At 36.9% G+C, this 17,744-nt stretch overlaps 1 protein-coding gene across 3 annotated transcripts in view; it reads left to right on the top strand.

Moving 5' to 3' along the window:
• LOC107090633 (N-terminal EF-hand calcium-binding protein 1-like) overlaps positions 1-17,744 on the top strand; it is a 49,216-nt gene that overhangs the window by 19,022 nt on the left and 12,450 nt on the right. For 2 of the 3 annotated variants that reach the window (XM_015384136.1, XM_015384135.1), the window contains exons 5-9: positions 282-379; positions 5,449-5,585; positions 10,087-10,214; positions 12,021-12,103; positions 14,061-14,114. In XM_015384136.1, coding sequence (XP_015239622.1) covers positions 282-379; positions 5,449-5,585; positions 10,087-10,214; positions 12,021-12,103; positions 14,061-14,114 — 500 coding nt within the window. The remainder of the gene's footprint in view (positions 1-281; positions 380-5,448; positions 5,586-10,086; positions 10,215-12,020; positions 12,104-14,060; positions 14,115-17,744) is intronic. The other variant, XM_015384137.1, reaches the window with a different exon arrangement.

Here is a 17,744-nt window from a genome sequence, read left to right as displayed (position 1 = left end):
TTAAAGTGCTTAAACAATTTTTTGTGTTTGTTTAGTCAATTAACATTGTACTTAAAAATGTGTAGAAACTTTATTTATGCATTGTGTATGTGTGCTTCATCCCTTATGGCTGCTGTCAGTAAATTCTCTAATTAAAACCCTTAAACACTTGTGGCCTGTTCTAATCTGCAGACTCCCTGATTTCTGTAGAATTTTGTCTTGGCAAGATGTAAAAGTATTACTTTTCATCATATTTTTATTGGAATGTGTGCTTAAGTATTTATTTTTCTTTATTTTATTAGATTACTTTTCTGAACACCTTGGAGAATACCTGAATGTTCTTTCAGCTCTGGAGAGCCTGAACATCAGCATTTTAAAAGCAATGGACAAAACTAAAGAGGTAAGATTTTAGCACAATGAATGGTTAGCATTATCTATTTGTTTGTGTCAAGCAAAATCCGGTGACAAATACTTCACCCAGATTGATTCTAGAAGTTCAGTTCTGTTATAATGTTTACCTCTGTTTTCGCTTTGAATCACACATTTTTTTTTAAAAATTATTAATATTAAAGAGATTTTAAGATCAGAGATATACCATATTTAAACACAAAAATAATTTACTAAAAGGTGTTTGACAACATGAAGTAGGGTAAAAAGTCTCAAGAACTAGTACATTATTCCCTTGTCCAAAGAAATGTAACAACAGTTATGAAACCAAGTCACTTACACCTTATGGGTTCTATTGCCATTTATCAAAATGTATCCATCAGCCAAATTCAGTAGGAACTATTGTGTGCAGATAGAGAAAGCATGATGCAGAACCTTGCTAAGAGTAATCAAAACTGCAGAATGTCTCCAAAACCAAATCTATGACTCGTCCACAAGATTGCAAAAGACCCCAGATGACAATCAAAATGCTGTAGGCTCAACATTCATGATTAAACAGTAAAAGAGAGATTGACAAAAAATGTGATCCATAGGAAAGTTCCTATGCCAAACATTTTCTGGATAAAAATAATAAGAATACCCATTTACATTTGCAAAAAATAAGATAATGAGACTGCTTTGCCACCCTGGGAATGGGAAGACTTGCAGTCTCGAACATACACAAGCAATAATAAATTTCAATAAACTGTAAAATAGAGATCTTGATGAACTTCAAAAAGAAAACAAATGTGGAACAACCAGGATACTCTACAATGTGAGATACCAACAGCTTAAGGCCCCCTCTATATGAAATTTAAAAAATAGCTTTGGCAAATTTCATAAAAATCTTAGTCATCTTTCACCTGAGTGCACATGTGAATGTGAATTCTGCGCCAAAGTTCAGTCAGTTTGCGGCATTTTTATTTAGCAATGTTTCCTTGGTTTTTCCAAGACTTTTAAAATAAGTAAAAATGAAAATTGAAATTAACTGAGGAAAGGCATTACAGCATGGGGCCAAAAAAGACCCTCTACCGCAGTGATTAAGTATTCTGGCAGCAATTAAGTATTCTGGCAGCCACTGACAAAAGAGGAGAACCGAGAGAGCTGGATTGTTAGTCAAACAACTGGCTTCTAACTAAGACCTCTCTGACAAAGAGGGAAGCTTACAGGAAAGCCAGGTTCCTGAAAAAAAAGGGTGAAAATCGAGGCAACATGGATGGCAAACTCCAAGGTTTTTAGCTGAACGGATTCCAAGAGGGCTGCTCAGTGACACAGTGAGTAGCACTGCTGCCTTGCAGCAAGAAGGCTCTGTGTTCGATTCCCGGCCTGGGGTCTTTCTCTATGGAGTTTGCATGTTCTCCCCAAGCATGCGTGGGTTTCCTCCGGGTACTCCAGCTTCCTCCCACAGTCCAAAAACATGACTGTACTGTAGGTTAATTGGCTTCTCTAAATTCTCCCTGCCTCTCGCCCATTGACTCCTGGAGATAGGCACCATCACCCCTCGTGAGAACACCTGGGAGTAAGTGTGTTAGAAAATGGATGGATGGATGGATCACAAGTGGAGGTAAAGGTTATGGTCATGGGGGATGTAGATGAGCAGGACAAATTTACTTGAGAGGGTAACACTAGTGACACTAACTCACAAGGGTGGTGAAACAATCAGAAAATTGTTCCCTGTATAGAAAATTGAATACAACCAAGGCTTAAAAATATCAGTACCATTATTGGCTAATATTCCCTCTTAACACAAACACCATTTGGTAAAGGAAAGCTGTGTACCTAAACCTTGACGCTTTCCCTCTCCGTTTTTTTTCCTGAAAAGAGATCACTCGGGATCTTTAAATATTGCTTGAAATAACACTGACAGCTTGTCATCCATAAGCGAAGATGTCGACTGGAGGTGGGACAGTGGCGGAGGCTTCTGCAAGGTTTGCAGTATTTGGGATAAGTGGTAAGCATCAGTCAAAGACTTCCTGGCACTACTTCCCGTGTGATCGTGTCTGCAAAGCCCAATCAGGAGGAGGCTTACAGAAGAGGTTTGTCTTCACCCAACCTTTCAAAACACCTTTTCCTTCACAAGGGGAGAAAATCAGTCTGAGGGAAGAGACGCTTTCGAGAGCGCAGCCATCCTTGAGCGTGACCGCTGGATAGAAAATGGTGAGCGTTCCTGGGAGGAGCTGGCGCGTGTGGAGAGTGATTTTCTCCTCTTGAAGTGGAAGTTTCTCGTGCATGTGTGATTTTGTTGTGCGGTGGTAGATAAACCATGCACAGAAGTTGTTTAACATATGTGCAAGTATGTTTATTTTTCTCATGGGCATTTTGAAATAAATGTGATGCAATTGGAAACCAACACATACGTACCCACGCTCGCTCATTCAAACAAATACTTCAGAAAGTTAGCTTTCAGTTCAGAACTAATTGGTATAAAATTATCCACTTTCAAGATTAAGGAGTTTCTTTCAGATAAGACACATGCAGGTCTCTGCTCGGTGCCTCGTTAAAGCAGAGTACTTCATGAAGCATCCAAAAAAATGGGAAAAGAAGGATTCAAGTAATTTTCCATTTTATTATAGAGTGAAAACCTACTAACCAAGGGTATTTTATAAAATTACCTAAAGCCTCTTTGAGGAAATAACCTTCAGTTGAGGGCTCAAATTACATGAGAAGAAATGAGGGGATTTGCTCTGAATATTTATTCCTCCTTTTGTTGCTAGAATACTTTTCATTTTTTTTCTTGCTCTTTTTAAAGTGAGGGAATCCTCAAAGGATTGTTCAGGCCTACTTAGCAGCTGAGGCCTGTCAGTACTCTGGACTCATAATCCCATGATGGTTATTCTGCAGAGGTTACATGCCAGTCTCACCTTTTTTACAAAGAGTTTTGAAGTGTCGTTCTATGACTCCTCTGAGAACATGTAATCACATTCATGGTGCGAGACTCCAGCCTCAATTACTGTATATATCCTATTGAAGTTGTTTGTCCCTGGTATCTAAATTTGAAGTTTAGAATGATCAAATAAATTTATTAACCTTGGATACATTTGACAGTTTTATTGGTTCTGTTCNTCTCTGACAAAGAGGGAAGCTTACAGGAAAGCCAGGTTCCTGAAAAAAAAGGGTGAAAATCGAGGCAACATGGATGGCAAACTCCAAGGTTTTTAGCTGAACGGATTCCAAGAGGGCTGCTCAGTGACACAGTGAGTAGCACTGCTGCCTTGCAGCAAGAAGGCTCTGTGTTCGATTCCCGGCCTGGGGTCTTTCTCTATGGAGTTTGCATGTTCTCCCCAAGCATGCGTGGGTTTCCTCCGGGTACTCCAGCTTCCTCCCACAGTCCAAAAACATGACTGTACTGTAGGTTAATTGGCTTCTCTAAATTCTCCCTGCCTCTCGCCCATTGACTCCTGGAGATAGGCACCATCACCCCTCGTGAGAACACCTGGGAGTAAGTGTGTTAGAAAATGGATGGATGGATGGATCACAAGTGGAGGTAAAGGTTATGGTCATGGGGGATGTAGATGAGCAGGACAAATTTACTTGAGAGGGTAACACTAGTGACACTAACTCACAAGGGTGGTGAAACAATCAGAAAATTGTTCCCTGTATAGAAAATTGAATACAACCAAGGCTTAAAAATATCAGTACCATTATTGGCTAATATTCCCTCTTAACACAAACACCATTTGGTAAAGGAAAGCTGTGTACCTAAACCTTGACGCTTTCCCTCTCCGTTTTTTTTCCTGAAAAGAGATCACTCGGGATCTTTAAATATTGCTTGAAATAACACTGACAGCTTGTCATCCATAAGCGAAGATGTCGACTGGAGGTGGGACAGTGGCGGAGGCTTCTGCAAGGTTTGCAGTATTTGGGATAAGTGGTAAGCATCAGTCAAAGACTTCCTGGCACTACTTCCCGTGCGATCGTGTCTGCAAAGCCCAATCAGGAGGAGGCTTACAGAAGAGGTTTGTCTTCACCCAACCTTTCAAAACACCTTTTCCTTCACAAGGGGAGAAAATCAGTCTGAGGGAAGAGACGCTTTCGAGAGCGCAGCCATCCTTGAGCGTGACCGCTGGATAGAAAATGGTGAGCGTTCCTGGGAGGAGCTGGCGCGTGTGGAGAGTGATTTTCTCCTCTTGAAGTGGAAGTTTCTCGTGCATGTGTGATTTTGTTGTGCGGTGGTAGATAAACCATGCACAGAAGTTGTTTAACATATGTGCAAGTATGTTTATTTTTCTCATGGGCATTTTGAAATAAATGTGATGCAATTGGAAACCAACACATACGTACCCACGCTCGCTCATTCAAACAAATACTTCAGAAAGTTAGCTTTCAGTTCAGAACTAATTGCTATAAAATTATCCACTTTCAAGATTAAGGAGTTTCTTTCAGATAAGACACATGCAGGTATCTGTTCGATGCCTCGTTAAAGCAGAGTACTTCATGAAGCATCCAAAAAAATGGGAAAAGAAGGATTCAAGTAATTTTCCATTTTATTATAGAGTGAAAACCTACTAACCAAGGGTATTTTATAAAATTACCTAAAGCCTCTTTGAGGAAATAACCTTCAGTTGAGGGCTCAAATTACATGAGAAGAAATGAGGGGATTTGCTCTGAATATTTATTCCTCCTTTTGTTGCTAGAATACTTTTCATTTTTTTCTTGCTCTTTTTAAAGTGAGGGAATCCTCAAAGGATTGTTCAGGCCTACTTAGCAGCTGAGGCCTGTCAGTACTCTGGACTCATAATCCCATGATGGTTATTCTGCAGAGGTTACATGCCAGTCTCACCTTTTTTACAAAGAGTTTTGAAGTGTCGTTCTATGACTCCTCTGAGAACATGTAATCACATTCATGGTGCGAGACTCCAGCCTCAATTACTGTATATATCCTATTGAAGTTGTTTGTCCCTGGTATCTAAATTTGAAGTTTAGAATGATCAAATAAATTTATTAACCTTGGATACATTTGACAGTTTTATTGGTTCTGTTCATCTATGTGTTTATGTAGCATGGAATGAAAAATGTTGTCATTTTTCTCTCTCTCTCTCTCAGGAGTACCAGGGTGCCAGTGTGTTGGGTCAGTTCGTCACCAGGTTCATGCTAAGAGAGACATCCACTCAGCTTTTGTCTCTACAGAGGTCCCTTCAATGTGCCATGGAGGCTGTGGAGGAGCAGAGCAGCCCTGCTCCGTGAGTGTATAGCTCAATTTATATCAGCTTATGCCTTACTTGGAGGTCAACTTAAACCAGTTGCAGCATATTATACACACAGTAGTGACACAATATTCAAAAGGAAGAAGAAGGAAAAAGTTGCCAGAAGGAAAAAGTTCCGATGTGAGCCGTTATTTGTGCGTTATGACATATTAGTGATCACATTCTGTCAGGATTTTCTTGAGATATGAGGATCCAGATGCTGAGACAGAGGTGAGTTTTTGTAGACTTAATGAAATGTTCACAAACAACTGAGGAAGGAATCCAAAAATCCAACATGAAAGTAGTAAAACAAATCAGAACCATGGAGACATCAGGGAAAAACAATCACGGTGAGGTAAGACGAAGTATGACAAGGAACCAGCACTGAGGAACTACACAAGGAGAGTTTATATGGGAGACTGAACAAAGAGAGGACTAACAAGCTGATTGGGAGCAGGTGTGAAGAGAGGAGTCTAGAAAGGTGCTAGGAAAAAGGAGAACAACACAAAAAGGCAACAGAGGGCAATAAATAAAAACCTAAGAACTTAAATATAACCAGAAAGCACAACAAAACAGGAATTAGACCAATGAAACTAGAAAACGTGGAGCAAAGTAAAACTGAATACTCAAAAGAAAACATAACAGAACCAAGACTGACACATTCAGTCTCAAAACAGGAATTTATAATCAGGGAGCCTCCCGTAAACCTATTAACATTCCAGACCACATTGTATTTATTCACTTTTTTATGTCACAATAAAAGAATATTAAACTGTAATTACTACAGAGGCCACAAATGGTACTCATTTCTAAACTCAGACCTATAGTTATATGTGCTAAAGAAATGTTGACAGCTCTTTTCTCTTTCTTATTCTGCATGTGTTGTAAAAGAATTGCAGCTTTGAGCCAGAGATGGGAAGTACCGGTAACGAAGTACAAATACTTCGTTACTGTACTCAAGTAGATTTTTCTGATATCTTTACTTTACTTTACTACTTATTTTTATGGTGACTTTTTACTTCTACTCCTTACATTTTTACACAAATATCTGTACTTTCTACTCCTTACATTTTAAAAAATTGGCTCATTACTTTAGTTTTGAATCATTTCAATGGAGTTACCGTTATTATTTTTCACGTCATCAATACCAAATTCAATCTAATTGGATGGGAATCTACGTTGCATTTGACGCACCACTACAAGATGAATCGACAGATTCGGCGGTGGCATAGTAGCATGGACGACGAGATGATTGAAAATGAACACAACGGAGATCTAGTCCTATTGGCAGACATCCATTTAAAATGTAGGCAACGGCATGAAAAAAGTGGTTTCTACTTTTACTTTTATACTTTAAGTAAATTTACAAGCCTGTACTTTGTTACTTTTACTTGAGTAAAGAAGTTTAATCAGTACTTCCACTTTTACCAGAGTATTTTTTAACACAAGTATCTGTACTTTTACTCAAGTACGGAAAGTGAGTACTTTTGCCATCTCTGGATTTGACTGAAAGGAGCCTTTTCTTACCTAGTTAAGGACCGAAAAATTAAACTGTCATTGAACAGAATAAGGATCACTAAAAAAAAAGATTGTAATCAGAGAGGTCAATGAAGGAGGAGATAAAAGATTTTTCTATGAAGTTCGGCTATAGACTCAATACACTCTAACCGTGCCAATAAGTTATTGACTACACAATATTTCTCAATAATTTTCAGTTTTGTAGATAATCCTGTTTCTGTTTACCATGAAGATAAGCTTGATATTTAGGAAAAAATAACTAGTCTATATAAATAGAAATAGTCTTTTGATAGATTTTTACCAGGAAATAATATAATTAAATTATTCCTATTATTAATAAAGACATGAAGTATTTGTTAAAATTAGTGTTGCTGAAATCCAGCATGAGAACTGGAGGTCTATATGAGATATGAATATAAAGGGTAAATAAAATTAGGAATACATAATATTACAAATTAATATCGAAGTTTTCAGCCCACATTTTGGATAATAAGATAATTTTTAATAGATGTATCTTTAATTGCACTAAGAATCACATCCTGAAAAATTGCAGCTGTCTACTAGAGGGGTAGGCATACACTGTACATTATCTTTGTCCTTTTTGGGCAGATTTCTCAGTTGTGCGGCAATTTTATAGAATAGGCTGGGTTTCATCCTCATTGTGCATCCTTTGTTGTGTAGTTTACAGGGGGTAACGAGTGGCAATCAGCCTCTGATGGCCACTTGCTGGTCAGGAGTCACATGATCAGATGAATATAAAAAAACACAGGGCCACTGGAAGTAGCCTACTTTTGAACAAGGGGAAATGTGGGTTTTTTGGGACAAAAGACCTATGAGCCTTTTGGCCTATTTAAAATATATTGGCGGCAAGATGGTCCTTGGTTCACTTCAAGGACTTGGGTCTTACTCAATGAAAATTGCATGTTCTCCCTGTGCATGTGGAGGTTTTCTCTGGGTACTCCCACAGTCCAAAAACCTGAATTTTAGGTTTATTAGCATCTCTAATTGTCCTTAGGTGTGAGTATGTGTTGCATCTTCGTACAGTATGTTTCTATATGTCTCTGTGTTGCCCTACAACAGACTGCCAAATTGTCAAGGGTGTATCTGCTCATCTAAAGATCATTTGACGAGCAGACTGACGCCTAAGTAGTTCAGCACCAATGAATCTATAAACCTTTTTTTCTTTCATTTATATAAAGAAAATATCTCGGCCTCATTTCCTTAATTTACTTGGAAACAGAAATTCCTGCTTTGTAAGGCGGTTGCGACGTCAAGCTCATCTATGTTAAATGGGTCCAATCTAGCAAACAATGAAGACCTTATATTCAAGTTAAATTTTGTGGACACAGAACCGACTGGCTGAACTCAGACATCAATGGCAACTCCACGTAAGGTGGAAAAAAAAAAACCTTGACAGGTTCGATTGCAAGCTATGAGAACGAGTAGAAGATTGCTGCAGTTCTGTGGCAGTACCATTAGAAGACTCATTAATGCATCTTTAAGTAAAATTTTATTTAGAAAACTTTCAATAGAATTAGATTAGGCCTACATTAGATTAGATAACAAAACATCACATTAGAGAATATATTGATGGTCATGTTCTTCCAACATTTTCTATTGAAACAAAAGCTTTCCCTTAGAGATCGAGTGAGGAGCTCAATCTTTCAGGAGAGGCTTGGAGTAGAGCTGCATCTCCTCTACATCAAGGGGAGTCAGCTGAGGTGGCTTGGACATCTGTTTCTGATGCCCTTTGGATGCCTCTTTCAGGAGGTGTTCCATGCATGTCCCAACAGGGAGGAGGCCTAGAGGATGACCCAGGACACAATGGGGTGACAATGTCTCTCGGATGGCCTGGGAGCCTATCAGGCTTCTCTAAGAGGAGGTGTCTGGGGAGAGGGAAGTCTGTGAGTCTTTGCTGAGACTGCTGCCCCTGTGACCCATAACTGTTAGTTGGACTATGTTTTTTTATTGGCTTAGTAGAGCTCCTCTACCCACCCCTGCCGGGTGCCTCAGTTGTATTGTTGGAAATAGCAAATATAGAGCTTATAACCTAAGTGAATTATTGCGAGACACCGGGAGGCAGAGATGGAGCTAATGGATAATGAATAACAAAGCATGCACCACCAATTTAAAGAGCAAAAATAGCACAATAATGACTCCAAACAACAAAGTAGTCACAGAGACTTCAAGAGAAACAAGTTGTCCTTCAAACTGTTGCATCAATGTTACAAGATGTGTGTGATTGTCAGTAATAGAAGTAATGCTTACTTGAGTCCTTAGATAAACTCCTTCACACCTGTTGTCTGACAGATTGGCAGCTTTGCCCGTGGCCTTTGGATTTCAGGTTCTCAGCATGATAACCTCCTGGCAATATGCTCCCTCTGTGCTGTGAGCAGGATGCTGCATACAAACATGGAAATACATGATAACATAAAGGTCCAACAAAATAAGGCAAAAGGGAAACACTATAACAAAGCCTCACAAATGTGCAAAGGTGTTTGGCCACCTGCAGAGAAATAGAAAAATGAAATTAAAGTATTCACACACACTTGCTAGAAGGTGTGAACGTCCGGAAGCAGTCTGAGTGGCAGCTTTTGACACATATTTTCTACTGCGGCCAGCACATTTTTTCAATTATACAGAACTGTGTGAGTTGGTATAAGTGTGATAATTTGAGGGTGGAAGAGCACTTCACAAAGTCTATTGCTCTGTCCACTTACTGCTCAACACCCACTTAGAATTGCATATTACCCTATCTTCGCTTTTTACCTCTACCTTCCTCTTTATATTCCTCTTGCATTGCTTTTCCCAGTTTCATCATTTCTCCGCCTATTTTATTCTATATCTTCTTCTCTTTTCACCCTTGAGAACATCTCTGTCTGCCATATCTTTGGTTTGTTTCCTCTACAGTTCTCTGACAGTTGCCGTCTCTCTCTCTCTGATGTTTGTCTCCATGGGTCTCCAATCGCTGTCATGGCAGGCAGGAGATAAAGACTCCAGAGCCGATAACAGTACAGAAAAATGGTAGACGGTGTGGTCGCAGGGTCTATAACAACCTATTTGTGTCTTCGTCAGATCCCTGCTCTAGGACACCCACTACAGGTAAAGGTAATGTATCATTTGTTTTCAGTTTTGAAAAAGAAGATATTCATATGTTCATGTCTAATAAAATACATTTCTAAGTCGAATGTATATGTACCCTATATTCTTTGTAGAGTAAGACATTTTTTTTTTTTACATTAAGCATCATTATAGCGTCAATTAAGCGTCAGTTTTATTGTTTAAATTAGATATGGCACAAGGATAGGCCATAGAAATAAGATAAGTTGTCAAACAGAGGGTGAAGTTTGATGCAGTGTTTTCGTAGAAACATTTGTTTGCCTCAGTCACTTGTGTTTTACTCTGACACATGCCACCCACTTTTACATTATTGCTGACCAAGTGCAACCCTTCCGAATCCCCTGATGGCTCCTGCCTGTTTGAGCCGACTAAAGGGAGCTGTCACTCAGACCGACTGGTTTGTTAAAGGTTTGAGTTGCGCAATACAAAGTAATCTGAAACTATTTGCAAAGGTAGAGCTGTTTCTAAAAAAAAGTGTCACCAAGCAAACAGCCTTGCTGATACAGTTTGCCAAGATAGGTATTTTTCTTGTATTTAAGAAAAAGCATCCATATTTATGTATTAACGTCTTTGTAATTGTTAGTTTCAGTAGGAGCAAGTTCATTCTCTTTCTTCAAAAAAAGGTAAAATTATTCATCTGCAGTCATTATTTAGCAAAAATATTTAATTGTGTAAATAAATTGCCAAAATGCAGTTTTAACTATTTAAAGCATCATCTGACTGATAGAATATGTCAATCATATTAATATGTGCTATTGGATATCTTTATTGGTTACCCTTTAGGACGGCCCTTGGGTCTAACTTTCAAGCTTTAAAAAATTTGAATTGTCAATAAGAAATCAATACAGTGTGGAATTACATAATGATATTTGTATAGGTTACAAACAATTATTTATCACCCGATAAGTTCTTTAATACATTCCATGTTTTTTGTCAATTAATAAGATAAAAGAAAATAATGTGCTGTGGTTTTTTAACATTTGCAGCTTTAGTTACTGAAGTAAGGTGGCATGATGTTGCGGAAAAATGTATCACAATTTAACATCCCTCCACAGATTATTTAACAGGATCATGTCAGGACTCTGGGTGATCCCAAAGTGTAAATGTTCTTTCAGTCATAAAAAATATCTTGATAAATGTAATTACTCCTAATACTAATCTGTCAGTTTGAATAAGATTTAATTGTAACTTTACTTTATAATATTGAACAATTACCTGCTCTATGATAGTGTAAAATGAGGTTTTATAATTATTAGGATTTTTTTTTATTATTTCACATGCTGTTTTTATTTCTATGGATTTTTGTTTTTAATCTTAAAATGGTTTGTTTTATCTCTTCAATCTTATTTTTAACATAGAAAAAACACAAATCGATTCACAAAACAATTTCCACAAAGTTAATTTGGGCAAATTACTTTTGTGCTTAATATTATTTTTAAAATGTTTCAGTTCAGTGATAGGATCTACAACTATTTTGTTTTGAATTTCAAGGTAATAAAGTTTATTTTTCTTTTCCATGCGACTATTAACTGTGAGCAAATGTTTCAGCCTCTGAAGATTTTGGGTAATTAGATTTCTAATGGCTGCAGTTTGATATAAACCAAATGTCTTGTCTTTGTGTCACTGATGCAGTTTTCCTGAAGAATTTGAGCAATTCATGAGGTTATGGCTGTTTTATTGACAATATACTGTATGAAACTGTTTTTTTATTAGAAAATTGTTCATCTTGTTTAGGTATGTTACAACATGAATTGAATACTTGTTTAATTAATTAGTTTCTATTTCAATTATCAGGAGACATCAATATAGAAGATGAAGAGAACTGGTGCTCTCAGATCAATCGACTGCAGCAACTTTTGGATAAACTGGAGTGTCAGGTATGACATGTGGGGTTTTTCTTTGTAGCACCCTTTATATATAGTTATTATTTAAGTTTTTATATGAATCAGGGACTTAAAGTTCACATCCATGAGCTTTTATCTCTTCATATCTTTTTTAATATTTTTAAATATTGTAATACTGGACATCAGGCTATATTCCATTAAAAGAGCAGAGACGCCTAAAACGATATGCTGTCAGTTATCACAAAGAAAAATATTTTGCATTTTAATAACATTTTATTTGTTAAACATTTTAAACATGAAAAACCAACAAAAAAAACGTTGTTCAGCTATGTTAATTGGTTGGTTCTGTTTGGAGTCAGCTTAGAAGAAATAAACTCTTACCACTCAAAGCTATTAAGAGATAGCCAGATACAGATTAAATTCAAGTGCCTTTGTTTAACAGACAAATGGCAGTTTATCCATAATTGCAGGTGGCAGAATTCTGTCATTTGGCACCAGTGAAAAAAAAAATCCCACAGTTCATCTGGCTCTGTTTTTTAATTGTAGCTGCTGATATGTTTGCCCCTAGTTGCTTGCTTTCTATTTATTTATTTTTCTTGAACTATTGAAAAGCAGCATGCGCCAGTAATCATTTCATGAGAAAATAAGATTTATTTTTTTTCTGTAAAAAACTATTTAAACAGGAATAATTTGAATTTAACGTAATAGCTAAAAATGCAATAAAATAAAATAAATTTAAAAATTCTTCCCTAAAATATAAGGTGGAAGTTATTTAATTAACTTTCTAGTTGTATAGAAATTTTACTTGAGTTTTCTTCTTTTTTTTTTTTTTAACAGTGAAGACTCGTGAATTTCAGCAGGAACATAGAAAACTAGCTATGAGTTTATTCTGAGTATCCTGCGACTGCTGCATGTAATAATTTGTGTCGTGTGTTTTGATTTTCTGTGGGTTCTGAGTATGCTTGAAAAGAAAAGTGGGTGCCATTTTAAATGGAGCTCTGCAGATCTGTATCCCTGTCAAACACCAAGACCAGTCACCTCCGGCTCTCATACCATGACCAATTCTCACCACACATCCTGAAGCCTCTTTCACGCTCTCCTGCTCTTTCTTTTTCCAGCTCTGTCTGCTCTTCCCTTATTAACTCCTCTTATTACAACCTTTGATGCTTATTCTTTTTTCTCTTTTATCTCTTCTTTCTCAAAGCATGTTTTTGCCCTCTCCAGTTGTCTATTTTGTCAGACCAGAGGGGCTTAGAGTGCAATATCAAAGTAAATCATGACCTGCAGGATATTCGGAGTGCAATATCCAACCCAGCACCTCCACACTGACACCATTAGCACACACCATCTGCCTCTCCTCTGAAATAAAAGGCAATGAGTGTATGAGATAAAAAGCTTGCTCCATAGTTTCACATTGAATTAATTTTATGATAAAATAGCATTGCTTCAGATTACATAGTATAGAGTCTAAAATGGTTGTAAAATGTCAAGGTATTAATGTTTTTATTTACGGTAATTAGTGGGACAGGAGTCCTATTTAACTTCCAAAATGCATCAGTCACTGACCTCAGCACCTTTTAATTTATTCTAATTCTGATTTTCTGAACTTAAGGGGAGAGTCACTTTGACAGTTATCTCCCTATGATAAACTGTTTTGCAAAATATAACGAAACAAAAAATACACAGAAAGAATACATAAATTATAATTCATTCAGACAGCGTATAATGATAATGACATAACATTTAGAATTAGATTGTATTATTTTAGAAATTTTATATTCAACATTTAAATCTAGACATTGTATGGAAATTTTTAATATTAACAATTCAAAATGGAAAATGTTGAAAATTGAATTAAGCTTCATGTGGATTTTGATTCTGTTTTTAACTCTAGATGTATTCGGATGCAGTGTTTTTCTCCAATTCTCTAATGTTTCCCATCATTGTTTAGCCATTAGATTTTTTCAATTCTATTGCTCTCTGGTTTTAGGGTCCTAAGTTGGAGCCACTGAAGGAGGATACACTGGCCAGCACATACAGTTCTGTAAGTTAATCAGAAAAAAGCTTTCTTGCCAAATTGTATGTGTTTTGCACAAAACAAGGAATTTGTTTTGGTGACCAGGTGACACACAAGCATCCATAACCATCTCCATGTTTTTTTTTAGAGCAGAGCATTGATCTCCAGCTAGCTGCACCGGGTCAACAGATAAACTGTTGATGTTATGCAACCTTCAGGGAAGGCGTTAGGTTTGTGGTCTGTGATCCGTCTGAACCCCTCCAGACTTTTGCAGAGAACTGGCCTTTTCACTTATTTAAATCCCCAGGATTTAAATTACCTCGGTAACTTGAATCCCGGGTAATTCATCAGTGTGGTCTCCCAATACCAGTAGATCTATTGCAGTTGCTAAATAAGGACAAACAACTTGTTTTCTCTTTACTGCACTGCTAACCAGCTGTAAGTAAATAGGCTTAAAATATTTATTTGACATTTGATTTTGTAAAAGTAGCTTCTCCCTTTCAGTTTGGAGAATAGTTCCTTCCTCGAGTGGAGGAGTTCAACTATCACAAGTGAGGTGAGAATCAAGGCAGGAGATTAATAGAAGGATCAGTGCAGCTGCTGGTATAATACAAACACAGCAACTGTTTATGCTGGTAAAGGGAAAAGGCAAAGCTCTCAACTTACTTGTTGTTCTCCTTTCCTTCCCTAACCCATAATCGTGAAATCTGGATCATGATCGACCGAACAATATAAGTGGCTGAAATAAGCTTTTTCTGCAGGTTTGATGGGCTTCTCTTAGGCTTGTCTTAGCTTAGTTATCTGGGAGAGCCTCGTAGTAGACGGGGGGTATTTACCATTAGGCAATACTAGGCAGTTGCTTAGGACCCTAAGTTCCTGGGGGCCCCATAAAACTCTGTTTACATGTATGGTTAATACAACTTTTCCTTATTTATGCACATTAATTATGTTTTTGATAAAAATCCTTCCGCTAAAATGCCAGGTCCAAACAGACAGCCTAGCTTCAAATCTAGCAACTTTTGTCTGCAACTGGACACTTTGGCAACAAATATAAAAGCAGCTATTATTTCATACAAATTAAAAATGGAGAAACGATAAGCAGACCATGGCTTGTCTACAGTGAAAAGAAGGACTGGGTTATTTACTTTTGCCTTTTTGGAAACACAAGAAGGAGCAATCAGCTAAGTGAGCTTAGTGATTGGAAAAAATCTTTTTTTCCTTTTGAGACAGCATGAAAAGTCAAAAGTACAAAACATAGAGAGGAAAACAACAAGAAAAGGGACAAGAAGAGAGGGACAAAAGGTAGAACAAATGATGCACGTCTATTCTATTAAAATTTCTGTATCTGTGTAATGGGTCTGTTTTATGTGCTGTCTTCTCAATTCAGAGGGCCCCCTACCTCTCTTTGCCCAGGGCCCCAAATTTTCTAAATCTGCCCCTGATAGTAGAGTTTGTTTGCTTCAATGTGTTTACTGTGAACACTTTCATTTAGAATACAAAAATTTGTTTCATTGCTTTGTTGTTTAATAGATACATTCTTTAAAATGATTAACTGTTTTTAAACGAAAAACACTTCACTGCAGTTGTTATATTTTTTTTATTATTATTTTTTAATTAATTTTTTTTTGTGTTTATAAGTGAGCAGTCAATGTTTAATTTCATATTAATTAATTAATCTGCAGAAAGCACATAACAGCGTGTTCAATTTTAACCTAACTTTTGTTTGTAATCTAGATTAGAATGTTAACTTTTGTCAACATCTAGAACAATACGTTTTTTTTTATTTGATTTCAGGCCTGAAAGCCTTCTGAAATATTTTTCAGAGTTTTTCCCAGTGACATCAATGATATTTGACTTTAAGTGTGTGAGGAAAAACTTTTTCTTGGTAGTAAAAATTGGTGGTAATTTCTTTTTTCAACTTTGATCACATGGTTCTTAAGTTAATATACATAGATCAATGAATCTACAGAAACAGTTTAAGTGAGAATATGTTGTTGTTTTTTCTGTCAATTATGATTTGTCTAAAAGTTTAACCACATGCCCCTGAGAAAAATTTTGGATGATAAACTGAAAATGTGTACTACTGTGAAAAGATACAGTTTCGTTTAAAAAATGATCAAAATAGTTGGCTGGATAAGATTAATTTATGAGTTTTACCATTTCAAAAGCAGATACTTTAATGACTTTATCAGGGGAGCTATGCTACTGCTCTCTCATACAAATTTATCTATCCCTCTAAATATAATCCAAATTTGAGATCTTAAAATCCTCCATTTTATTTTCTCTCAGTGCTCACCTTTCTCTAAACGTTTTTCAAGATGACAGCGAGATTAACAAAAAAAACATGAGCCGCTTTTTAATGAGCTGGTGCAGAAAGTTTGTCTCAGTGATCAAAGTCCAGTCAGCTCAGTGTTTCTTTCCACTGTTCTCAGAGTTCTCTCTCATTTAAAAGCAGTTTTACTTTCCACATCATGAACTAAATGCTTAACTAAATGGATCTGCAAAAAAAAAAAAACGTTACAAAGTCATTACAAGCCTCAGTAGGGTAGACCAGCCTAAACTTTGTTTTTGTTTATTTACTTTTTTTTTATTTAGTTAGCTTTATGATTAGAAACTCTGGGACATTGTGTAGCCAGGATTCTGATCATTTCTAAAAGTTGCAACACCAAAACCAGCAGACATGAATGCACTCGAACAGTTTTTGCCATATTTCTCATCTAATTACACACAAGACATGTGAGAACTCACTCCCTAATAAATCATCAGATATTTTAGTACGTCAATGCTTCCCAAAGTTTGAAGACGTTGGGTGTGTTAGATTTCAAAATCTTCATCCTCCAAGGACCTGTCCACCTGGACTGGATCCTTCGAGGTCCGTGAAAATGATGAGACCGGACGAGTTTTGGCTGTGGATTCAACAGGTCCAGCATTCCTCAGCTTTCACAGCCGTACGCCTAGCAATTGTGACATTTGACACACAAAGCAAGAAAAGAATGTAGTCTGTCCTTAAATGACAACCAGACCCATTTACACGGTAACAGATAAAAACCTTTCAATAAACCATACATTAACCACCACATATCTGACTCAAGAACCATTTAAAACAATTATTTTCATTTATTTCAGATGTAACTTTTCACATACTTGTATTGTAATAAACTGTACTTCCAATATTCACCACTGTTACCAAAGGCTACATACAGTAGGATACCCCCAACCCTTCCTTAAAAATGGGCAAAAAGAAGGCTGCATTTGACGGCTGCATAACGAGGAGTGTTGCAATTCGAGCAGACCTATGATGTAATCAGCCTACAAATCTGGCCTTCGGAGGATGCAGCTCCTGAATTTGAACAGCATTTTTTTCCCACTTTTTTCCATGTACACTTTCCTTTAAAAACTGTTAGAGATAAAAAAAAAAAAAAAAAAAGTCCCCACTCATTAAAATACAAATCAACCAAAAAAAAAAAAACAGCTCAATCATTGCAACCATTAGTAAAAGGAAAACATTCATATTTCTATAGATATTTGCAGATTTTTTTAATTATAGGTAATGTCCTATCTTATTTAGATAAGCTACATGAAGTTAGGCTTGTTTTGACCTACAATAATGAGGAATGCATCTGAGCACTAGCTGCCCACATATCTGTAGAAGAGATT

The sequence above is a fragment of the Cyprinodon variegatus genome, unplaced genomic scaffold (assembly GCF_000732505.1).
Source record: "Cyprinodon variegatus isolate N-32 unplaced genomic scaffold, C_variegatus-1.0 Scaffold305, whole genome shotgun sequence".
In the NCBI taxonomy this organism is placed as follows: Eukaryota; Metazoa; Chordata; class Actinopteri; order Cyprinodontiformes; family Cyprinodontidae; genus Cyprinodon; species Cyprinodon variegatus.
Note: the sequence above shows the minus strand (reverse complement) of the source record. Positions and strands in the feature narration are given on the sequence as shown.